This window comes from Scylla paramamosain, chromosome 27, assembly GCF_035594125.1.
Source record: "Scylla paramamosain isolate STU-SP2022 chromosome 27, ASM3559412v1, whole genome shotgun sequence".
Lineage (NCBI taxonomy): Eukaryota > Metazoa > Arthropoda > Malacostraca > Decapoda > Portunidae > Scylla > Scylla paramamosain.
Window position 1 is genome coordinate 16,402,566 of NC_087177.1, and position 26,670 is coordinate 16,429,235.

Below are 26,670 nucleotides of genomic sequence, written 5' to 3' on the forward strand. Positions count from 1 at the left end.
GGTTGCTGATTCCTTATTATTTCCCACCTCACTGACCTAATATATATATATATATATATATATATATATATATATATATATATATATATATATATATATATATATATATATATATATATATATATATATATATATATATATATATATATATATATATATATATATATATATATATAGTATTAGTCATAAATATTGGACCCCCTGGCTGGGGATCCGATACTTACGGCGAAAAAAAGCATAGTCCTCTTAAGAGTGAACCATTTTAGCCAAAAGTATCATCCTCTGACATGACGTCAGTGCATCACTCAGCTTCACGCCACTGACTCACAGCTTCCCCTCAGCGTGCCTTGGGGCGTGTCGGAGAGCAGTAAGCTACTCTTAGTATAATCATGACTAGCCCAGAAAAAATTCCATCGGCTTAAATGTTACACTATGCTACCAAAAATTTATGATGTAAACTAAAAAAAAATATACTACCCACAGATCATAAGAGGTACAGATGTGAGGACCCAGTGTGATAGCACCTCAAGACTTGCTTCCGGAGCTGTATACCAGGACATGATGGGGATGCTACTGGGCCAGAACCTTCCTCGCCGGCTGCCCACCACTTCCTCTAGCCGAATCCTGGTGGGCACCTGGCTCATGTTCGCTCTTGTCATAGGATTGGCCTACCGCGGCAATCTGACTGCCTCCCTCACCCTACCCAAGTACCCTCCACGCCCTGAAACTCTCTCTCAGCTCGTGGACACCGTGGACAGGTATGCCCCAATTTCAAAATATCAGAATTATGTCCGGAATGCCACCGCAAATGTTTAAACATTGATATAAACCGCCAGAATAACGATGCAGCCTTATGGCGTCGAGTTTAGGAACTTCTTCGCCAAGTCGGACTCACCAGTGTTCCAGAAGCTGGCTCGTCTTATAGCCTTCGTGCCTACAATTGAAATTGGTCAAAACGAAGCTGTTGAGAAAAAGTAAGTCCTCGTAAAGAGAAAAGTTTGAACATAAAGACAAAATGTGATAGATCCATGAAGGAAATGTAATGTCCGCACACCTTTTCTATAAAGAAAGTTGCAATGCATTTCTTTACCATTCTCTTAACTTATTGAACCTCAACGGCCATGCAGATCCATTACTCTTATCTCCACCTTACTGACCAGGTCTATTATACTCTATCTTCTGTTTATATTTTCCAAGATATCTCTGAACTTCTTTCTATAACATCTAGCTCTTCTTCTGTCAAGTTTCACTTTCAAATATTTCCTTTTCAGTCATTTCTCCACCTCTCAGTATATGTCCCAAAAAACTGCAACTGACTCCTTATACTCCTCTTCCACCCTCTCCTCACCCCTGCATGCATGAACACTTCTTCGTTAGTTAGTCTTGCTGTTTATGAGATTCTTTGCATCTTTCTCATGAAATACATCTCCGCATCCCGAAGCTTCTTTTCCATATTCTTTTAAACAGTCTAAAATTAACACCAGTGTAACCGATCTGAACAAATGTAACATTTTAATAATTCAGTTGTTAAAATCATTCATATAATCAGAATCATAGACAAGTTTATTTTAATAGACGCACTTTTGCCAATCCTTTATTTACTTTCACAACCTGCCTCTCCTAATCTAACATAGTACTTTTTACGTACTTTAATTTTTCTGACTGTTTGACATACATAATAATATACGCTCTCTCTTAGCTACGTTATACCTGAAACTTCCGGTTTCCGTGTGATAATCTTCAGACCCCTCTCTTCACCGGTTTCGTTCAGTTATTCAGTAACAAATCTTTGTAATGTCTTTTTCTAAATCTGTCAAAATATTTATCATCAGCATAGCGCATGTTTTTCATGTTTCTCCCCCAATTCTCCTTCCTTCCACATCTCCAAGGTTTTTAACATGAGGAGAGGGAGAAGTACGTACCCCTGCCTCACTTCTGTTGACATTAGTATTATTCATTGCATTTTTTATTTATTTATATTTTTTTCAAATTTTATCATCATTTTATTACTTTATGTATTGTTACCGTAATTTTTTTTTTTTTTTTTTCTGCATTGTCAACTTTGCTATTGTCTTTTACTTTATTATTGTATTCTGAATAGCTTCTATTAGCTCTTATTACTGCCTGAAAAGCTTTGCTTCATATAGTCAAACTGCATAAGATATTAAATATATTAAATTCCTCAAAACTCTACAAGCATTTCTCAGCTATGAATAAATGTTTCAAATGATTCAAATGTCTAGCCACTCCGATTTCCCTTTCCTTGTTTTCACAGCCATCGTATCATTTCCATATAAATTTATAGTAAACCTAATATCTTTACCATCCACACACATTTCCTTAAGTATTTTCACCACTTCATGCCTTACTTTGTCGAACGCCTTTTCGAAGTTAACACACACACACACCGCGTAGTGTAGAGGTTAGCACGCTCGGCTCACAATCAAGAAGGCCCGGGTCTGAATCCCGGGCGCGGCGAGGCAAACGGGCGAGCCTTTTAATGTGTAGCCCCTGTTCACCTAGCACCAAGTAGGTACGGGATGTAACCCGAAGGATTGTGACCTCGCTGCCCTAGAGTGTGGTGTGTCAGTGGTCTCAGTCCTTCCCAAAGATCGGTCACTTTGAGCTCTGAGCTCTTTCTGTAGGGTAACGGCTGGCTGGGTGACCAGCAGACGATCGTAGGTGAAACACACACACACACACACACACACACACACACACACACACACACACACACACACACACACATAAATATATATATATATATATATATATATATATATATATATATATATATATATATATATATATATATATATATATATATATATATATATATATATATATATATATATACCCTGATTCAGGTCAGCTCCCATTAAGTTACCACTTTCAGATCAAAGTGGAGGAAATTGCAATGTGAATCCAGGCTTATACATTGATCGCATACAGCTATAGCCTCTACATCGCCAACCTGTCTCAACCCACAGGAAAATACAACGTAAGCCTCTCACAAGTGGGGAGAAAGGACTTGCAAGTACGTGTACACTCGAAAGACAGACACAAGTACCACACAACTAAGCTAAACCATATCTTATGAGCAAACAGCCCACAACCGCGTCCAGTCAGTGCTCAATAAGTTATTTGGACAACCTGGTTTCATGTTTAAACAATCTTCCTTCAGTTTCTCAGATGACAGCCTAAGTCCTCCAAACAGTGATGAGTCTGGAGAAATAGAAGAAAGTTAATCACGGAGTACATGCAAAAAATATATCCTCTGTCTGTCAGAAAGACAGACAGTACAGTACCACTCCACAGGGACCTGTCGCATTTAGACAACAAAGCCACACAGAGGCACCACAATACACTAAACTTAGACAAAAAGGGAGAGATGGGGTCCATTATCACAAAATGGACGCCACACAAGCCTGCTGCTGTGGGGTCACACCAAGGCAATTTCCCTTTACCTGAAATACTGAGAGTAGCGCAAAATAATGCCTCCTGTAGGGCCGAGGCATACCACCAATATTCCCCCTTGGATACTAAATACAACCTATGCCAGAAATACAGCCTCAACATCGCTGGCTCTCCGAAGTACGTCTTTCTTTTATTCGTCTCAGGTCACCACTGAACAGTAAGGCAGTCACACAAAGAGAGATGGGTAGAGATTGGGTAGTTTGGTCACGTGACAGGAGGGAAAGGAAAAGGGAAGTAACAGGGAGACAGACAGCATGGGAGACACCCACATCGCCTTGCTTCCTTGGTTGGTGGGAATACATTTTAAATAATTTCTGCTTGCTTAGGGTCATTAAAAGGGCTAATTGCAATTTATTTGTTTTAAAGTAAATTTAGATTTTTGCTCTTTCTTGGGGTAGTGATTTCGATATGCTAGAATAAAAGAAAAAAAAGTGGAGGACAAATAATTAAGGAATACACTAGGCTTTTCAACAAAACTGACTATAAAATTCAACACATCATAAAGGCCCCATCAGACATTCAAGATTCTCATCATGACAACGCCAAGAATAAGTCATATATATGTTGTTTCACAGTTTTGTGGTCAGTCGTGACGAGTCTTGACGGTCATAGCGGGAACTGCCTTGTCGTGATGGGGGCACTTACGTGCCCCTATAACCTGGCGAACGAAGCTACAGGGGGCTTTGGCCCCTGCTCCGCCCTATTTAGGGAGAGAGGAATACCCATGCTAGCAAGGTCGCCAGTGAGGTACCAAACTAAATGGTTCTCAGAGTTAGGCTGCCAGTATGGGTCACGTTGCCGTTCACCAGAGGAACTACCTTTTGAGGTCGTCCTGTGTTAAATGGTTGGGTGTCTGGGATGGGATGCTTTGTGGAGGGAGGTCTTAGTTCCATCATGGACAAACCTTCGAATCACGAGGGACCACTTTTTTAAAACGAGTGGCCCCCCTCAGTGGCCATCAGTCGCCCTTCTCGTAGTCCCCGTAGCCAGTTTCCCTTGGCCCCTGAAGACAATCAGTATGGATAAAAATAAAAACTCCTCTGGTCTTTAATGGGGGATCGACCAGGCCCTCAAGACGTCACCCTCTGGTCATAATGGTGACGTGCAGGCAGGACCTCATACTCCTCCTGCTGTTGTTTCCATTGGTGGAAGACTACTTGAGTCAGTTGTTGATTCTTGTCTTGACACTCTTATGATTATCAATGATTATGCCTCCATGTCATACCGTGCTACCCACTCTGCTTTCAAGCATCTTGGAATTGTTCTCCGTATCCATCTGAAATATGACAGAGATTGTCTATCTAATCGGTGCACTGTCATACTTACTTGTCATACATTTACTTCTGACACTGTCGCCAAAAGATACTTTTGAGGTAATAAATTATCTGCATCTTGGAGACAACAACTTAAATGATGAGATCATTCGATCAAGCAATGTAGTTGATAGCGAAAATTACTATTGTCCTAATGTCTTTGATGATGTTGAGAAACGTGTTTCTAAAGTTCGCCACCCACCTACACCTTACTGATTTGTAGCATACTATATGGAAGGTCGAGGAAACATTATTCACGCTGCCAAGTATAAAGAAATATGGCAAAGGGGTATTGATCAGAGATATTTCACACAGGCAATGATGCTCCTCCATTTACCTTGCCCTTCTGATGGGATCTTCGAACCCATCAAGCCACACCAAACATTCAATTACTGCAAATGACCCATTTACAACCAGGATCTATACGAATTCTCAGAAGATGACATCCTTCAGTTATGTCCTGATAATGTTCATCAAGTGGCAGAACTTAGAGGAAATAGTAACATAATCATGCTTACTTTCTGTGTTTTTTTTTCCCTGACCATGTTAAGATTGGTCCTCTTTACCTTCCAGTAAAGGCATTCGTTGATCGTCCTTTACAATGCTATTGGTGTTATGAGTTCAGTCATGGGAGGAAGAATTTTCCAAACCGTCCTCGATGCGGACACTGCTCAGCCCTTGACTCACACCCTACTCCTGAATGCGAATCAGAACCCTATTGCTTCTATTGTAGGGATGTTCACCCACTATGTTATGTTCTCGACAATGCAAGAGGTATCGTCTTGAGCAAGACATTCTTCACCTGGCTAATTCTCAGTTCATTAGTCTTGGTAGTGCCAAGCAGGAACTTCTTTTTCGACAAAAAGATAGTGGGGCAAAGACCTACACCTCTTCCCTCCACTCTAGTTTGACCTCTACCACAAACAATAGGTTGTGACACCTTCCTGCCTTTCTCAACCATCAACTATGGTTGGCTAAAGATGCAGAAATTTCACTTCTGCATCTTTAGCAAATCCCTCCAATAAGTCATCAGCAAAACCTGTCACTGCATCTTCACCAGCTACATCACAGACTCCTCATACAGGAGTTCATACTACACGAACTACCTCCAAGACTTTTAAACCTCCAAAGGCAAATACAAACAAGTCTTGTAAGCTTGCTCTGCAGTCCCACCAGAAATGTTCCTGGGGATCTGTTGAGTCCATAGACTTAACCAGCATGTCCCCTAGAAAGATCCCTGTAGGAGTGTCAGATGACCCACAGCCAGACATAATTAATCAAAGTGATTCTTCCACATCCAAAATGGACATAGAGGGTCTCTCTCTGCCCTTCTCCCCAATAGGTCCTACTTCAAGAGCGATACCATATCGTCATTGTCGGGGGAATCCTCCTCCCCCGGTCTTTTCAGGAGTTTCAGAGACTCATGTGTGGGTATTTATCCCCATACCAGTTACTGAATCTCAAGTTTCTGCTATTACAAGCAACGTAGGACCAGATAAACCTCGTCGCCGAAGTAAGGTGCCTAGTCAGGTTGACAAAAGGAAGCTTCTCTCTGGGGCTTCCCTTAAAATCCCCTTAAAATAGTAATATTAAAAATTCTGCAGTGGAACTGTTGCAGTTCCAAGAGGAACTCTGGGTGTTGATCACTAGTTTTTTTCCTGTTTGCATTTGTTTCCAAAAGACAATGCTTAGAGACTCCACTCACTTTAGTCTTCCTAGATATCATGTTTTCTTCTCCACTCCAGTTCCTGGTCAGAACCACCATGGTGGTACTGCCATCATTGTTAGAAAAGATATTCCTTTTATCCACCTGGGAATTCACTCACCGCTGCAGCTTGTTATTAATGTTTTTATAAATCATTTTTATACATTGTATAGTCTGTATCTGCCTCCCAGTGTGCATATTGAAAGAAATGAACTTGATAACCTTTTAAGTGCTTTTCCCTCTCCTCTTCTTGCATTGGGCGACTTCAATGGTCGCCATCCTTTGTGGGATGACGCTGTCACTCTTCATGGTCTTTTACTTACTTCTTTTATCAAGGATTCCATGATTAGAGATTTTAAACTCTGGAGACATTACCCATTTTTATAGTCAAACTAGTACTTTTACAACAATAGATTTTTCTCTGTACACCTAATTCCTTTCTTGACTTTAAATAGAGTTTTTTTACCAGATTTATATTGAAGCGATCACTTCACACTTGTATTAAAGTCAACTGATTCTACACCACAGCCACGTCCTCCACGGTGGCATCTAGGTAAGGCGGATTGGCAGCTATTCACAGATATCAGCACCCCTGCCCACTCAGTGGATAAATTAGGAAACTGTGATGAGGTTGCATCATACTTCACTGATGTCTCACACTCCACTGCTATTCAGTCCGCCCTAAGACTTCTGGATGATTTCCTAAACGTCCTGTTCCCTGGTAGAATGTGGATTGTACAGCTGCCGTTCAAGAAAAGTGTGCTGCCTTTTCTCGGCTTCGACAACATCGTGATGATGTCCACTGCTTGAGGGCTTTTCGAGAAGCACTCGCCACACCATAAAGAGGGCTCGGCAGGAGTCTTGGAAGAGTTATGTCTCTCCCATCACAGTTCGCACACTACTCACCAAGGTCTTCGACAGAGTCGGCAAAATATTTGCAAAGTATTCTGCACCTCCTCACCTGTTCTATCCTATGATGGGGTGACGGTAGCAGACCCTAAGATAGTTGCCGACCTGCTTGCTGAACACTTTGCTAGCGTTTCCAGAAAGAACCCAGCTGCACCTTTGCGCCTTCATCATCGACACTTGGAATCTGTTGGCGTCAATTTTGCCTCCTCTGGTGAATCTTAAAATGTCCCATTTTCTTTGTCTAAGCTACGCATGGCTATGTGCCAGTGCGAAGATTCTTCCCCAGGCCCCGATGACATCATATTCCTTTTTGCACCACAAGCCTGATGAAGCTTTTACCTTTTTACTTGACCTTTATAATTTTTATTTGGAATAGTGATGATTTTCCATCATCTTGAGATGTTGCTGTAATTATCCCCATTCCAAAGCCTGCAAATGATCATCAGTTAGCAGCCAATTACCGTTCAATTTCCTTAGCCTCATGTATTTGTAAGTTCCTAGAAAATATGGTAAATGGCAGGCTTATGTGGTACATGAAGAGAAAATTACCTGTCACCTGTTCAGTACCGTTCTAGGAAAATGAGGTCTACGACTGATGCTTTATTGTCTCTGGAATCTTCCATTTGCAAGACATTTACTAATAAGCATCACCATGTCACAGTCTTTATTGATTTAGAGAAAGCTTACAACACAGCCTGGCATCATGGCATTTTATTTAGTCTGTTCGAGTATGGTCTCAGTGGTCGACTCACTATTTTTATACAACAATTTTTATCTCGTCATTTTTTTACGGGTACGGGCTGGTGGTGAACTGTCAGGAGTTCGCGCACTTGAAGATGGCGTGCTGCAAGGAAGTATACTTAGTATCACACTTTTTGCATTAGCATTGGTGTACTTCCATAAGGAGTTTGTGGTAGTTTATATGTCAATGACTTGTCTATCTCCTTTTCTGCAGCGCAAATGCCATTGATTGAAAAGAAGCTGCAGGTGGCTCTCAATAGGATTTCTCAGTGGCCTGCAACTCGGGGATTTCGTTTCTTGGTTTCAAAGACTACTGCCATGCATTTTTTCGCCTTCATGATGCTCACCCTGACCCAGACCTGTGTCTGTATGATAGAAGAATCTCTTGTGTGGAGGAAATTCGTTTCCTCCACACAGTCGCCTGACTTCAGTACCCCCATCTTCGTTATATTAAGGAAGCATTCATGAAGGCGCTGTTACTTCTAAGAGTTTTGGCTCATACTTCTTGGGGCGCTGATAGATAAACATTCCTCTTGCACCGAAATCTTATTCTTTCAAAGTTGCAGTATGGTTGTGAGGTTTATTCCTTTGCTACTGAGACTCAGCTTTATGTGTTAGACTCGGTGCACCATGCCTGTGTTCGTTTGTCAACAAGTGCATTCCACTCATCCCCAATCTCTAGCTTACTGGTGGATGCTGGTGTCCTTCTGCTAAACTTGTGTCATCAGTCTATATTACTGAGGTGCTGGTGTCATATTCAACATCTTTCCATCTCTTGTTCCTTGTGCAGCCGTCTTCCATGATTCACGTTGCCATCTATATGTGTCTCACCCGAGTTTGCAGAAATCTTTTGGTGATAGCGTTGCATATGCTTTGGTGACATTGAAATGTACCCTCTGTTTCTACAAATCCCTGTAGATATCCTAGAGTTGGTTACTGACAATTCTCAGATATTTCTGTCTGCGACCCAGTTATCCCTAATAAGAACTTATTACCGGATTATGAATCCACACATTCCGACTCCATCCCTGTATTTATGGACGGTTCAAAATCCGAAGGTGGAGGTGGATTTGGTAGCTCACCGGTATTGTCTCCGTTTTTATGGTAGAACTGTCTGCCATTATTTTTAGCTATAAGAATTATTTTTAATCTCTTCACCTCATCTTTTACAATTTTTAGAGATTCCGTCATTGTTTTAGCCCTTCTTCCCTTCACCAACTTATTTTATCAATTCTTGAGTGACTATACCTTTTACAGCATAGAAGCTATCACGTCGCATTTTGCTGGGTCCCTGCATATGCTGGAGTTCAGAGGAATGAGAAGGCCAATAGACCGGCTAGAGTCGCCAATTCGGGTTTCTCCTTCCAACCTCATTCCCTTTCATGACTTAAACTCCAGTATAAGGGTGGCAATTCTTGCCAGTTTCCAGGGCAGGTGGAAAGATGTGGTTGCCACCAGTAAGACAAGTGAGATAATTTCTGTAACCTTCCGCCCATGGACGTATATCCATGTGCAGAAGCATCACTCAAAGATTGCACTGGCCCATCTCCAGCGGGTCACACACATCTTACCCATGGCTACCTCATGTCCCGGGAAACCCGACCATTCTGTGATGACTGCTGAGTTCCCCTTACAATGTGACACTTTCTAATGGAGTGCCACAGTCTGGTGGAGCTGCGGCAGCGATATCTTTTCCGCTCTCGCGATGAAGATGGGACCTTCCAGATGTCGCTGATAATTGGAGAGAGGGGATATCTCTCCCTGGGACATGAGGTTCTTATGTTTGTGGAGAAGACTAGTCTTTCAAACAAATTATAAATTACCTTTTAACTATTCTTTTATTTATTTTACAAGTAATAAAATATTAGGCAGAACATTATTTTTGCACTGAGAGAACATGGAGGCAAGTGAGAAAGATACATAACAAACAATGCTGAATCTTGAAGCCTGGATCAGTTTGGTCATTGTCTTAGGCACATAATGAACAACGCCAGATATCTGGGCCAGTGGGGTCAGTGTCTTGGGCACGTAATGAACAATGCCAAATGTCTGGGTCGGTGGGGATCAATGTCTTGGGTATGGAACGAACAGCACCAGACACAGTGGTCTGGGTCAGTGGAGTCAGTAACCCCATTTTAAATAAAACTGATTAATTAAAACATTACTATACCAACCCTCACATTTTTTATCACGTAAGTTTTTCATGGCTCTTCCTACTTCTTTTTTCATGTTTACTTTTATAGTGGCCTTTTAACATTTTTATCATACCTTTAATTTTGTTTTTAATACCAGTATTTTAAGAACTGCAATCTTTGTTGTTTTTAAGGGTTTGTAGTAGCGCCATATGATCGCATGTTGCAGCCCATAAATTAAATCAATCAGTCAATCAGTTGTTGGTCATTATGGCCCATTCCACTTTTTTTTGTCCATGCTTCAAAAAATAATGGAGCTCAGCGACTATTCCTCCTATAATAGCACTGTCATGACGCTGTCGTGACGTTATCGTGATGGTCACAGGTCTGTCATGACACAATCATGACAGTCATAGGTCCATCATGACGCAATCATGATGAAAAACTTGTTACGACATTTGTTTGTTGTGATTGTATAACAACTAACTTCATAGTGCATCACAACAGAGCTAATAATTCTGATCATTATTTGGTAGTTCAGAATACTATGTCACGATGGACCTAGAAATGCATTACAATAAGGTTACATAGACAGCACATTCTTCAAGACAGATCTACAAATGCTACACAACAGTGTCATGACAGAGCTAACAGTCATAGCCTCGTCTTGCCCTCGGTGATCAGTTTTTGCAACATGTTCTCCTGGGTATCCAGGGGCACAACCACAAAGATCTCTTCCTTCATTGCTTTTTGGTTGCCTTGTCTTTTTTTTTTTTTCTTTGTTGGTGAGCTCTGTATTTCACTAACAGTATCTGGGTATAGATGCAGATTGTGACTCATGTTCCATTGCTTTTTATATCTCCTGCAGTCGTCCGGGAAAGGGATGGGGGTATAATTGTGATGTTATCGTGACACCGTCGTGACTATATAATGATTTTGTCATGACTCTGTCTTGCCTATCGTCACTTTTTCATAAAGGCAAAAATTATCGTTAAATCTCGAAATTCCGCAAATCTTAATGTAGTCATAGTGCTGTTGTTATGTTCTTGTGGTGGTCATACGCCCGCCGTGACGCTGTCATGACGCTATCGTGACGGACCAATAATCGTGACCAAATGTTACGACTGCATCAAAAATGCAGTCGTAACATTTGGTTCCACTGTCATGACGAGAATCTGGAATGTGTGATGGAGGCTTCACTCATCCATTTCCCACTCTCTCTCTCTCTCTCTCTCTCTCTCTCTCTCTCTCTCTCTCTCTCTCTCTCTCTCTCTCTCTTCTGTGTTGCCACTAAGACACTGTACATAGCAATATATATTGTTATGAACCCCCCCTCACCTTGCCCTCCACCTGACTCCACAGCTCCTCGACGGGCCTCACTTTCCACCAGCTGGACGAGGGCATAGAAAACCTGAAAGGGAAGAGAGGGCTTTTACTCCTCAACCTTCCCAAGCCACATAAGGGCATGGGGAAGGACTTCACTGAGTCCCTGAAGCCCGTCCATGAGGGAAGTGTACTGTCCAGCCTGACGGAGGTCTCTTACTACTGTCACACACGCAGAGAAAGGAGAGGCATGCAGGCTCTCAATAGACATGCTGTTTACTCACTAACCTGCACAGACAAGCCTTACAGTACCTGACTAACTCTGGCACCCCGCAACAACTCCACACACACTCACTGTCCCGGTACTCAGCCTCACGACACGGTGGAAAGGCACTGAACTGCGCGAAGGTAAACAAGAGAAGGTAAGCAGGGGCACACGGTCCATTTCACAGCACGGTCTCACTTTCACTCTCAGTGCGGTGACGCTCCAACTGCCGTCCCCTTGGGTGTCGCATTTCCTCTCACCAACCCCCCAGCTCTTCTCTCTCACAACCTCACCCACACAGACATACACTGTTACGATCACAAATTAGCTCACCTCATATGTGACTGGGTGCCGTGCTTAAAATGGGCTACAAGGTCCACTTTTGACTCATGCACCCTTTTTACCAACGGTCATAATACAAATGAGGTCACTTGTCTGTTTTACCCACCCACAAGCAAGGGAAAGACAACAACAATTCACCTCCACGTAAGAAACGTCTAGACATAGACGCTTGCGCCAACTGCATCATCATAACTCACACTGGAAGGGGGATCGGGTGAGCAACTTTTCTAATCATCCCCAATACAAGTCACAACACAGGAGAGAGGGGGCCCAGACAAGAAGAAATCAGGCTTGCCAGCCTGACACGCAGCTACGCCCAACAAATGTGGCCACTTCCGACCACCAAAACCTCCTCAACTGCTCCCAAGTCAACTCGACTCCAAAACGGCCAAACACCAGGCTGCTATGTGCAATCTGCACCTGTGCTTCCTTAACTGTGGGTGGCACATCAAAATGGAGTAACAAACATATGTTTCGCCTCTCTCCACCAGCTATTTAAATTGTTATCATTTGCCAACATTGCCTGACCCTCAACAAACATCCACCGTGTCTGGTCCCGACAGGGGAGGAGCCTGCTCCCCATCTCTGGCACATTCCGCAAGGAAGGAAACTTCCACCTCCCCAGCAAATTCCTGTCCTTCCTTGAGCTGCCTCAAATGGATTAGCTCACCCCAAGTCACCTCCTATGCGACTGGGTGCAGGGTTTAATATGGGTTACATGGTCCACTTTTTTTACTTATTCACCCTTTTTACCAAGGTTCATAACACCCGGTTACTCAAATGAGGTCGCCAGTTTGTTTTAGCCACCCACAGACAAGGGAAATATAATTCACTCTCACAGCTGAGAAAGGATCAACAACCGTGTCTAGCCTAATGACCTTTTGCACAGGGCTTTTCTCAGTTGTGTTATGGCCGGTATTGTTTTATTCCCTGGTGTGGGGATTGTTTGTGATGTTACTCGCCCGATTCCTCCTTCTGGGACGAGTTGTGATGATGATATTGACGCGAGCGTTACGGTGCCGCGCCGGAAGGAAGTGTTGAGTGAGGCTGCCTGTGATGCTATGTTGCTGGCACTCAGGAGGCACATTCAGTGTTGTTGGGGGTTGCCTGTGAAGGAGTTGTTGTTGTTAATTGTTAGGTACTGGGCCCGAGATGTGCAGCATGTGTTGATGGATGTCGGCTTCCTTGAAGCAACAAGGTATCGAGTATGAGAGAGGCATGCACACAGGAGCAGTTGCTGGGACCATTGGGGCTGGCCCAGTGGCACGTTGACCGGGCTCATGTTGGAGCTGGGGTTTGTTTTGTGACAGCTACGTGTGCGTGTTTGGCTATGTGTGCAGGAATGTGTGCTGCGTCCTAGAAAGGAGCAGCTGTCAGCTCACTGTGGCGATACCTATGTCATCAAGGGACCGATGGGAGAAATGCAGAGTGATTGTCATACCTGACAGTAAGAAGCAGACTTGCTGGTGTCACAACCGAGAAGAAATATTTTGTTTTATTGAGAGCGGCCCAAGGGCGCTTCTTAGTTTTGCTAAGGTAGTGGTATTTTTTTTTTTTTTTTTTTATTTCTATGAGTGTGACATGGCGGCTCCACGGAGCCAGGAACGGGCAAATGGGTGTAATGGTGTAGGCAGTGCAGGCCGGATTGAGAGCAGTGTTTGGATGGGAAGTATTTTACCTGGACTTGTCGTGATGATGATACACCAGGAGACTATGGTCCCTGGTGGGTGCATTGCGTGGTGCAAGGATGCAGGGATGACATCGTATGGTGACTCTGATGCTTGTACACATACAGATGGAGTATGTTGTGTAGTAGAGAGAGGAGGAGAGGTGAAAGTGAGTGGAGAAATAGAGAAGGCAGAGAACACAGGAGACGATGGAGATGGAGGACGAGTGTTCAGAGTCACAAGAGCCATTGGAGTAGCTGTAACTGCTGGAGGAAAGAAATGACAAAAATTTCCTGCAGGAGAAAGCTTGCACACCAGTGGAGCCGGGAAGACCACAGGACCTAGCATAAAACAAGAGACGGGTCGGGGAGGAGGAGAGAAGAAACGGAAGTCTGAGTTGGAGGGCCAAGTAGGAGCCCTGTTGTTTTCTGTTGTTATAGTATTCAATTATATCAGTGCTGTAGTAGTGTTTGTAATACTCTGTAATTTGTATATGCCCCTTGTTTGAGTCTGATGATGTGCCTGACAAGTGTGCTGATTTTGAATTTGTTGTGTATTCCTAATTCTTTTTTTTTTTTTTTAAGCTTTTGTATATCTTCTGAAAATATTTGTTTATGAGTGGGCGTGTGATGTATAGCGAGATAATGCGACATGAAAAATTAAGTAGTAAGAATGAAAGATCAAAAAATAATAAATGAGAAGAGAGAGGGAGAGAGAGACAAGAGAGACAAGCTAGGGACAAGACTTAGACGTGTCTTGATTACATCCGCATTCAACCTGAAACTCTTAAGATATTTATTTGCGGAATTACTCATATTCCCCACTTAAATTTCCTTACTCCCCCTTATCCATTTAATTTGAGACTCACCCAGTATTTAGTAGAAGAACTGCCCTTGACAATGAAGTAATCAGTATTCATCTAGCCCCCTAGTTCAATCAGTAGATTTTTTTTTTAAGTAAAGTGTTTTATTCAAGTAAAGACCACACGGGGAGTGATATATGGGCAGGTGTCCATATGTGTGTGTGTTTCATACCCCCTTCCTTTCTGTGTACCACCTCCCCTTAGCAGCAGAGGGAGAGGCACGTTTTCCACAGGCAGTACCTGGCGACTGGAAGGAGTAGATGTACTGAGACGTTCTCCAATATTTGATGGAGACTAGGTGGGTTAGCTGGGTCAGTTACCTTAAGGGGATAAGTGAGTCATTACCAGCCGTACACCCTGGCCTGCTTATATAGAACAGGAGTCTCCACAGTAGTCTGTCAGTGTATACCACGCACTATACCTGGGGAAGTAGCTCCTCAGCTGTGGGAGTGTATAGGATGAGCTCGCACAGTGAGTGGTGACTGACCCTCCTATGTGTTCATGTTCACTCTTTCATAGTAGTTTCTTTTGTCTCTTGTTAGTGACCCTGTTTTGTCTTACATGCTACTCTGGGATGAGGCATTTCAGCCACAGAGGACCCAAGTAATTTGCTGCGTAGTGAACTTTACTCCCTCCTCAGGTCCTGACAAGGCCTGCTGTCCTGGGGGGGAAGGGGGGCAGGGGGCCATTAATGAAACTATTCGGCTTGAGGCTATAACGCTCTATTGGGTAGTGGGAGGACTGTTATTGAGGACAAAAGTCCAATGGGATATTATGCCTCAACCATATACATGTTATTGTTTGTTATCTGTATTTCCTAGACGTGGCTGTCGATTCTTTTGCAGCTGTGGGTGTTAAGTGCTGTTTGAGTATTTCCCTTGTCTGTGGATCCGTAAAATAGTCTGATGACCTGAACTTAGTATGATCAGGAGTTACAACTGTGGTGAAAATGGTGCAGGGGACAAAAGGGAACCTGTACACCCATCTTTGAATCCTGCACTGAGACCATGCAGGAGGTGGCTGAAGGAAGCTAGTCCAGGTGTGGCAGCTTTATGAAGGGGCAGGGATATGTGGTCATAACAATATATATATATATATATATATATATATATATATATATATATATATATATATATATATATATATATATATATATATATATATATAGTTTCAACCACAAAACTTGCCCCTCTCACAGCTGCCCTGATCTCAGCGAGCTTCCCTAAGTCACCACCTATGTGACTTAATACAGGGCCCAATTATCGGTTACAAGGTCTTTCTGGTCTTTTATACCCTTCAAACAGACAGTCATAACACCAGGTTCTGCCCCTCTTCATGGCTGCCAGTATCTCTGTTCAACCTCCCTAGTCTACCTCTTACGCAGATGGGTGTATCATCACAACCACCTCCACTGGGTTCTTCTGGCCTCCTGGGGTGAATTTCACAACTGAGATCATCAGCCTGTTTCACCTCCTACAGGCAAGGGAGTATCACAACTGCCAAATCATTCCATCAGCTGAGAAAGAATTGATAGCCATTTTCTAGGCAAGGACAATTCTGACAAAGGACATGCACTTAAGAAGTCAAGGTATAATACCTCATTGGTCAACCGCCTTCAATAGCGGACCACTCACTACCCAACAAAGTATTATGCCTTCCTGCAGATTAGTGCCGTTTACAGCCTCCTGGATGGCTGGCCTTGGTGCTGTTTACAGCCTCCTGAACGGCAGGCCTCGACAGGGCCTGAGGAGGAAGTAAAATTTTCACTACAAAGCAACGCACCTATAATCCTCTGCTTCCAGATCCTTTAAAAGAATCCTGGATCACAGTAACATGTAACAACACAAGAAATACACAAAAAGCTGCCCACACCAGCAAAGGGTTTAGTTACCACTCACATACCAAATACTCAGCTGTACAATTGAGGAGTTGTAGTAAATTAGATATTAACTTACGAGGCACAATGACTACAGGAAGGCTTTCTGTTTCTCACCTATCATCACCAAAGGGTTTACTGCTTTACTAGACAAATAATAGTACATGACTCTAATCGCCCTCTAAGCTTATAATGCAGAAATTCTCTAAGCCTGTCCCTGCCTTACAACATACATCTACCTCTCTCATCAACTGGCCCACGATTAAGAAACGCCGCTCCCAACCTGCGCTTGTCATGAAGATATGACTCATGCCAGAGAGGAGGGGAACGAATGGGGATATACCCCACTACCTCACGCTTCTAGCTTAAACAAATAAAGCGGTTGTCTTTAGGAAATAATTATGACCTGGATGCATTCTGATTACTTTATAAGCAAGGAGGACTATTTAGCTAAATATGGGATGGGACTAAATACGAAAGGACAACAGGAAATATGGGAAATTAACTGAGGAAAAGGGATGACTAAACGCGGATGATTCTTTTACAGCAAACTCGAGCGAGTGGTAGGGAGTTATCGTACGTGTGGCGTCTCCATCACTCGTCCCAGTTAAAAATCCTACACTCTCATATCTATCCTCTCCAGTCCTTCATTTCATCTTTCTTCTCACTTCCTCTTCTTCACTATTTAACTATTTACTTTTTTTCTACTTACGTCCGACATAACTATATATATATATATATATATATATATATATATATATATATATATATATATATATATATATATATATATATATATATATATATATATATATATATATATATATGTAATGAGTGCAAAACTAGGGCACAGTTAACCTACCTTAATTAGGCTCACCAAGCACTCACCACAAGAACCCACTGATTAATTTAAACCTCCTGCTTAGGTTCACAGAAACCTGGGCCACAATTTAAAAATTTAATGATTGAATACATAATAAAGAAAACACAAATGAGTACATAATAAAGAAAACACAAATAAAATATGAGTGCTTAACACTCTTAGAGGCCACACTGCTGGCACTCCAAAATACCTGATCCCATGAGAAAATGGGTAAATCCACATACAAATAAACAGGAGAAATAAACACTTCACGCACCAACACAAGAAATGTTATATGCCACTGACAGTCCCACCCTAACCAGTACCCCCAGGACCCTCACACCCTATAGGCCCAACCGCACACCGACCCAACGCGCTGAAGGTACGCCACTACCACTACCCTGAAGTACTGCAGCTCTTCCTCCATGCACGGCGATACTAACACCATAGCAGCCAGGGACAGCAAGTTCCTCACTGCAGCCTCCTAGTTCACAGTATCTGCTACGGTGCCACCTCACTGACGTCCCACAGCACACTGCCAAGACCAAACTCCTGCCAACCAAGCGTACAAATCACCACCCTATCTCCCAATAATGTCCCCCAATGTACACTGTTTCACCATGAAAGAATACAACAAATCCCAATAACATACCTGCAAATCAAATGGCAAATCCACCACTACTCTGCACCCTGTCTCTCTCTCTCGCTCGCCTCTCCCGCCAAAATTCCCACAACAACAAACCTCCAGGGCCTTAAGACTCGTTTTGGCGGGACTCGCTGACTAGTCTGTGAGCCTCTCGCAGGCGCGCCCACTTCAACTTCTTACACTCACCCCCCCTGAACTTTGTGCATGCCCTCATGCACAATCCCCACAGCCAACACAAGACGAACCCGTTGCACCCCTTTCAGCAATCCTACTAGACCTCCTGAGTTGAGGGGCCTGAACCCCTTTAACCTGCTCTGAGCCTTCACCACTCTGTTCATCTGGCTCTTCACCAGGCCCTAGGGCATCCTCTCCCTCCTGCTCAACCACTGAGTCCACTTGTTCCTCTGAGTCCGGTTCTGGAAACCCAAAGCGCTTTAACACTTCTGTCATATCTGGCATTTCTACTTCTTCCTCCTCTGTTGGCCCTTCATTACTTGTCCCTGCTGGCACTTCATTACTTGTCCCTGCATGGCCCTCACTGCCATTCCAAGGACGCAAGTTACTGCGATGTAACACCTTACTACAGCCGGACTCACCTTCTGGTCTGACCCTATACACCCCACTCACCCCATCCAACACCTCCTCAACTTCCCACACCTCAGCTGCAAACTTAGGCTGAATCTTCCTCCTACCTAGTACTGCATTGTCCCTTAGCAACACTCTTTGTCCCACCCTCAATGGCTCTGCTTTTCCTTGCTCCTGACGCTTCCACCTATTGGTATTGTGGTAACTCTTGATGTTCAACTTAGCTGCTTTCCAAGCAGCCTCCTGTGTCTCTCTGAGCTTCCTAATCCACATGCTATGGTTAGTAGGCTCACTATCAGTTTCCTCACAGAACCTATCCAAAGGTAAATGGGGCTCCACACCAAACAACAAATAATGGGGTGAAAAACCAGTGACAGCATGGGGTGTGGTATTATAGATGGCAGTGAGGCTTGACAAGTGCCTAGGCCAATGCTCCCGCTGTTCCTGACCAAGGGTAACTAACATCCCATGTAAGGTGCGGTTAAACCTCTCACAGATCCCATTTCCTTGAGGGTGATACGGGGTGGTACGAGACTTGGCTACATGGTAATACTTGCATAGTTCCTGCACTAACTTTCCCTCAAAATTCCTACCTTGGTCACTATGTACCCTTTCTGGGCAACCAAAACGGTGAAAAATCTCCTCCACCAAGATCTTGGCTACTGTGCTTGCCTTTTGGTTTTTAGTAGGAAAGGCCAGGGCAAACTTGCTAAACACATCCGTCACCACCAATACATTTTCCTTGCCATCCCTGGCCGGATCCAGCAAAGTGAAGTCAACAGCCAACACTTCCCAGGGGCGGTTGGCTTCCAACGTACCCAACTTAGTCTTGGCCCGCACACCCTCCTCCTTCCCCATGACACAGACTTTGCACTTTGCCACATACAATTTGATGTCTTCATGTAGTCCTGGCCAAGCAAACCTATCCTTCACTAGTGACGTTGTTCTAGCAACCCCTTGATGACCCCACTGATCATGAGCGGCTTTAAGCACTTCTTGTCTCTGATTCACTGGCAACACCACTTTCCACTTCCTAGAATCTGTCTCCCTTCCACGCCAGTAGATCACCCCATGCCTCATAATGAGGGACCCTCTCACTCTCCACCATTGCCTAAACTCCTCTACTTGTAGCAACTGCCTTAGTTCTGCTGGCCTCACTCTACCAATCATTTGTCTCCACAACTTCCCTACAACTGGACAAGACTGTTGCATATCCCTAAGCTGCTCCTTACTGGCACCACGCCATACCTGCATCACAGCCACCCCTTTCACCGAGGTGTTAGGACTGGTTTCCCATATCTCCTTCTCTTCCTCCCCTCCCTCAATCAATTCCTGGGGCCTCCTCGACAATCCATCCGCGTTACCATTCTCCTTCCCTGGCCGGTATTTCACCTCAAAATCAAACCTTCCCAAGTCACCCAGCCACCTACTCTCCACTGCCCCAAGCTTGGCAGAGTTCAAATGTGCCAGTGGATTATTATCCGTCAGCACTATAAAATGTCCACCCACCAGATAGTGCTTAAACTGCTCTGTCACTGCCCACTTCAGAGCCAACAGCTCCAACTTCCTAGAGCTGTAATTGCTCATGTTCCGCTCTGACTTTCTGAGACCTCTACTTGCAAAAGCCACCGGATGCAACCTCCCATCATGCTCCTGAGATAAAACTGCTCCCAGTCCTTCAAAGCTAGCATCTGTCTCCACCACAAACTGCTTGCTGTAATCTGCACTTTTCAACACTGGAGCCTGACTTAACTTCTCTTTCAACAAGGCAAATGCTCTGGCCTCATCCTTCCCCCAATAATCACTCACTGCTGCCTTAGAATCACCACTCATCAAAGCATGCAACGGAGCAGCCACCTTCGCAAAATTTTTCACAAACCTTCTGTAAAAGGAGCAGAATGCGACAAATGCCCTGACCTCCCTAACAGTGCGCGGAACTGGCCACTCCTGTACAGCCCGTATTTTCTCTGGGTCTGTATTAATTCCCTCCTTAGAAATGATAAATCCAAGGTACCTAACCTGGGGCTTTAGTATGTGGCATTTGGAAGGTTTCAACTTCAGCCCATGTTTCCTCAAAAGCTTCAACATTCCCTCCAGTCTATCCAGATGCTCATCCACACTCCGAGCAAACACCAACAAATCATCCAGATACACCAAAAGAGTCACAAAAACCTGATCGCTAAACACATACTCCATAAACCTTTGGAATGTTGCTGGGCTATTGGATAACCCCATAGGACAGCGCACATATTGATAATGGCCAAATGGTGTTACAAAAGCAGTCTTGGGCCGGTCTTCTGCCCGCACAAGAATCTGATGATAACCTGCAGCTAAATCAAAAGAAGAAAAATACTGCGCCCCGGCTAATGCATCTAGTGTGTCTTGTACCCTTGGTAATGGGAAGGCATCTTTCACTGTCACCTCGTTCAGCCTTCGATAATCAACACAAAGTCGCAGCGAACCATCTTTCTTCCTCACCATCACTATTGGGGCTGCATATGGGCTCACACTCTCCTCTATCACTCCCTGTTCCAACAGTCCCTTTACATGAGCTTTAACCTCAGTGATACATGGGGGAGGAATATGTCTGTATGGAAGGCGAATGGGCACTGCACTATTGAGGTGAATTTCATGCTCCACTCCAGTAGCACATCCCAAATCCTGCTCGTTTTCAGCAAACACATCTCCGTACTCATGGATCAATCCATCCAGTCTCTCCAACTGTGCTGAATCAAGCTGACTCTCATCCACCTGCACCCCTAGTCTGTCCTTGAACTCCTTAACCACTGAAGGAGGTGCAGTCTGAGCTACTGTGTGTGTGTGAGCTCTTCCCACAGTAACCTCCCTTCCATGAGAAACTTTGGCTACCTTCCACTGTGGCCTGAATTGCACATCTGCTTGTCCCAGGTTACCCACTGACAGCCATCCTTCACCCTTAACCACTCTGGTATAACTGGGAAATATACACAAACCTTCAGGCACCCAGTAGCCCTCACCAGGCACTAAGGGCTCCAACACCACACTATCTACATCTACTTCCTGTAAACTTTCCACAAACACTCTCATTATTCTTCTGGTACCAGCCGGGATTACTAAATCCTGTTGCTGCTGAATTACAGCAAACCCCAGAGGCTGTTGTGTCACCCTCAATTTTGCCTCAATGGCACGGACACACCTGCCCCACTTCTCAGTTAGCCCCAGGTGCACGGCTCCCTTCAACACATTCATCCCAAACAACACTGGCAATGTAGTGCCCTGCACCACACCACTCTCCCCACCACCACCTTTCACAAAAAGTCCACAGTCTTTAACACTTTTTCCCTCAATTTCCACATTCACCTTCACATAACCCAAACAGGGAATTTCCCTCCCATTTGCATCTGTAATCCGAATGTCCATCCCATAGATCACAGCTTGCTTGGGGAGGAGGTGCTGTTTGTACCATTCCTCTGTCACCAGACTGACCTCAGCACCAGAATCAGCCATAGCACTTACAGGTATACCATTCACCAACGCATCTATCCTCAGAGTCTTTCCAAACAACTTAACTTTCCCTCTTTTTACATCATTCCGTTCCTCGGTCACATTAGTCACACTCCTTATCTGAGCTGTAGTGGGGGCCCTGTCGTCAGGCCTTGAGAGCTGGCCCCTTGTTCTCAAGGACTCCCGTTTCCCGCTGTCTTGGACACCAACTCCTTGAACCGTTCACACTGATATCCCAAGTGTCCATGTTGTCCACACAAGGAGCAAGATGGTGAAGAAAGGGTACTCCTCACAACTCTCTCTGGCTTTTTCCCACTCACTAACTCTGCTTCTTCCTTCACAATCCGCTCAGCCTCACTCACTTGGTCTGCTGCTCGCTGAACCATGTCCTCCCACTTCACAGGCTGGTGCTTTTCCCACCATTTTCCCAACTTCACTCCTACTTTTCTGTCTCTCAAATTCCTACAGAACCATGTAGTTAGCAGCCATTGCCGTTCTTTATCTCCCTTGTCTCTCACTTTGTACATTTTATCCACAATAACACCCAGAGAATCAGCAAATTCCCACACTCCTTCACCTGGCTGTTGAACCCGAGCATGCAGCTGTTTTTCTAAGTCTGTATAATTCAGTTCTGGTCCAAAAGCAGACCTCAAACAATCAAAAAGGTCAGACACAGTCTTCACAGTACTGTTGCGGACCCTTCGACGGGCTGGGCCTTCCAAGAACCCACACAGGTATGACACTCCCTCAGAGCCCTGTAATCCCAGCTGCTTTATTTTCTCTGTGGCATCCTCTACCCAGTCATCCAACTCACTGGCCCTCCGTACCCTTCCAGAGAATTTTCCAATAGTGGGCACAGGACGTGACCACACCATGTTTTGCATGTGCCCCATTTGGTCAAACTTATTACACAGTTGTGCCACTGCTTGGGATAACTGAGCATTGCTACTGATTAATTTATCAACTACCTCTGGGGTCACTTCCACCTCCCTGCTCTCCTCCTTGCACCCAACTTTAACCCCAGCTACACCTTGGCCATCAACATCACCCAAACACAACAAATCCTCCATTGTGCAGGAGTAGTGCCACACTAACACTTAAGTGGATATTGCCAAAAGCACTGGACCCAAGCAGGAGTTTGAAACAATTTCCCCAAAAGGGCATAGAACTACGCTCTGCTACCAATTGTAATGAGTGCAAAACTAGGGCACAGTTAACCTACCTTAATTAGGCTCACCAAGCACTCACCACAAGAACCCACTGATTAATTTAAACCTCCTGCTTAGGTTCACAGAAACCTGGGCCACAATTTAAAAATTTAATGATTGAATACATAATAAAGAAAACACAAATGAGTACATAATAAAGAAAACACAAATAAAATATGAGTGCTTAACACTCTTAGAGGCCACACTGCTGGCACTCCAAAATACCTGATCCCATGAGAAAATGGGTAAATCCACATACAAATAAACAGGAGAAATAAACACTTCACGCACCAACACAAGAAATGTTATATGCCACTGACAGTCCCACCCTAACCAGTACCCCCAGGACCCTCACACCCTATAGGCCCAACCGCACACCGACCCAACGCGCTGAAGGTACGCCACTACCACTACCCTGAAGTACTGCAGCTCTTCCTCCATGCACGGCGATACTAACACCATAGCAGCCAGGGACAGCAAGTTCCTCACTGCAGCCTCCTAGTTCACAGTATCTGCTACGGTGCCACCTCACTGACGTCCCACAGCACACTGCCAAGACCAAACTCCTGCCAACCAAGCGTACAAATCACCACCCTATCTCCCAATAATGTCCCCCAATGTACACTGTTTCACCATGAAAGAATACAACAAATCCCAATAACATACCTGCAAATCAAATGGCAAATCCACCACTACTCTGCACCCTGTCTCTCTCTCTCGCTCGCCTCTCCCGCCAAAATTCCCACAACAACAAACCTCCAGGGCCTTAAGACTCGTTTTGGCGGGACTCGCTGACTAGTCTGTGAGCCTCTCGCAGGCGCGCCCACTTCAACTTCTTACATATATATATATATATATATATATATATATATATATATATATATATATATATGTTACAGTCAATACCTGAATCCAGACAATTTGTAAAGTGACTTATTTTTTCAGGCAATTTGTGAACTGCCTGGTTAGGTTAGGTTAGGTTAGGTTAGGTTAGGTTAGGTTAGGTTAGGTTAGGTTAACCTAACCTAACCTAACCTAACCTAACCTAACCTAACCTAACCTAACCAGGCAGTTCACAAATTGCCTGAAAAAATAAGTCACTTTACAAATTGTCTGGATTCAGGTATTGACTGTAACATATATACGAGTATATATATATATATATATATATATATATATATATATATATATATATATATATATATATATATATATATATATATATATATATATATATATATAAAGTGTCCTTCGACCTTCGAAGCCATACTGAGAGCTTGAAGCATGCAATGGAATTGCTTGCTAAGGAGAACTGTAAAAAGAAAAAGCCAGCAGATGAAGACAAAGAAAGACGGTCAAGGAGACCTCAATGAAATTTATAAAACTGGAGGTAGAGTGTAATAGATCTGTTTAGGATGGCCGAGAGAAAAGAGGAATGGTGCCCCATACTCGTTGATGTCATGTGATAGGAACTTGTGGTAAAATTATATATATATATATATATATATATATATATATATATATATATATATATATATATATATATATATATATATATATATATATATATATATATATATATATATATATATATATATATATATATATATATATATATATATGTGTGTGTGTGTGTGTGTGTGTGTGTGTGTGTGTGTGTGTGTGTGTTAATTATTATATCTAATTTCCTTCTATGCATAACACAGCCAAGCCCACCTGGAGAACAAACGGTACCAACAGCTAAGGATTGCTGAGCGGTTCACTAAGGCAGATGGCAGTGAGCTGCTGTATATAGGACGGGAAAGCATCATGCCAGGTCAAGCAGCCTGGCCATTACCCCATGATGCCCCTTATAGGCCACTCATTGACCGTCACCTCATGGCCATCGTTGAGGTATTAATGATATCATTACAATGTAAGATGGATATTACAAGAGAAAATTACTTTCCCATTAGATTTTTAAATACTTGTAATGTTGTCAATGTATTTAATTTATTCAGTCTGTAATGAAATCTTAATGTACTTTAGTCAAAGTCTGGAGTGGTATCATTGGCGGTCACCTCATGGCCATCGTTGAGGTATTAATGATATCATTACAATGTAAGGTTGATATTATAAGATGAAATTAATTTTCCATTAGATTTGTAAATAGCGGTAATGTTGTCTCTGTATTTAATTGATTCAAACTCTGTAATGAAATCTTAAAGTACTTTACTTAAAGTATGGAGTGATCTGGAGCTAAAATTCAACTACAAAACTAAATTACAACAACAACTACTACTGCTACTTCTACTACTACTAATAATAATAATAATAATAATAACAATAATAATAATAATGACAATAATAATAATAATAAATATAACAATATTATTATTATTATTATTATTATTATTATTATTATTATTATTATTATTATTATTGTCGCTTTTGTTGTTGTTTTATTGCCACTGAATATTATTTATTATTATTATTATTATCATTTTTATTATTATTATTATTATTATTATTATTATTATTATTATTATTATTATTATTATTATTTCATTTTTATTTATTTATTTATTTATTTATTTATTACATATATTAATTAATTTATTTATTTATTTTTTTTATTATTATTATTATTATTAGTCGTTGATCCTGAGGGGTTGATCGATACCATATTTGGGCAGGAAATCTCACAGTGATTAACTGAAAGGCAAATGTCTATAGTCTTCAAAAAAAATGCATGATAGTATTCCATATCTCTTAGCCTTCCTTGTAATATGAAGACATTTCTTTAGTATCACGTGATTTTTCATTGTGTGACTTACTTTTTTCTTTCTTGTTGCACAATACATTACCTTTAGTAGGACATGTTATATATCAAAATGAAGCTTAAGAAAAGAACGTTTCAGAATAATATAGCATTTTTTAATATCTGATCATCTGTACTAGTTATAAGCATGTTAAACTTTCAGTTCCGATTTTTTTTATAGAACTTAATTTCTTTTATTACAGTAAGATGATCGTTCCTGATATTGATGGGATGACTAATAATTAATATTTTGTAGCTTACGAGCTCCCTTTTGATACCATTAAAAGATTTATAGCTATCATTTTAAGAGAGTTATTTGATGTTAAAGTAAAAACTATGAAATTCATGGTAATGAACGAAACAATAAAAAAAAAAAAATAAATAAATAATAAAAAGAATAAGTGATATATGTCTAAAGTCAGGCTTAGGTTCTTTGAAATGTGAATAAAACCACGGAAATACCGATGCAATTTA

General features: G+C 42.6%; 1 protein-coding gene across 1 annotated transcript in view; it reads left to right on the forward strand.

Moving 5' to 3' along the window:
* The first annotated feature begins 466 nt into the window (after positions 1-466).
* The window catches only part of LOC135114288 (ionotropic receptor 93a-like), a 44,259-nt gene continuing 18,055 nt past the window's right edge, over positions 467-26,670 (forward strand). Inside the window, exons 1-3 of the mRNA XM_064030175.1 lie at positions 467-758; positions 837-974; positions 25,103-25,289. Of these exons, the coding sequence (XP_063886245.1) occupies positions 559-758; positions 837-974; positions 25,103-25,289 (525 nt within the window). The 5' untranslated portion in view covers positions 467-558. The remainder of the gene's footprint in view (positions 759-836; positions 975-25,102; positions 25,290-26,670) is intronic.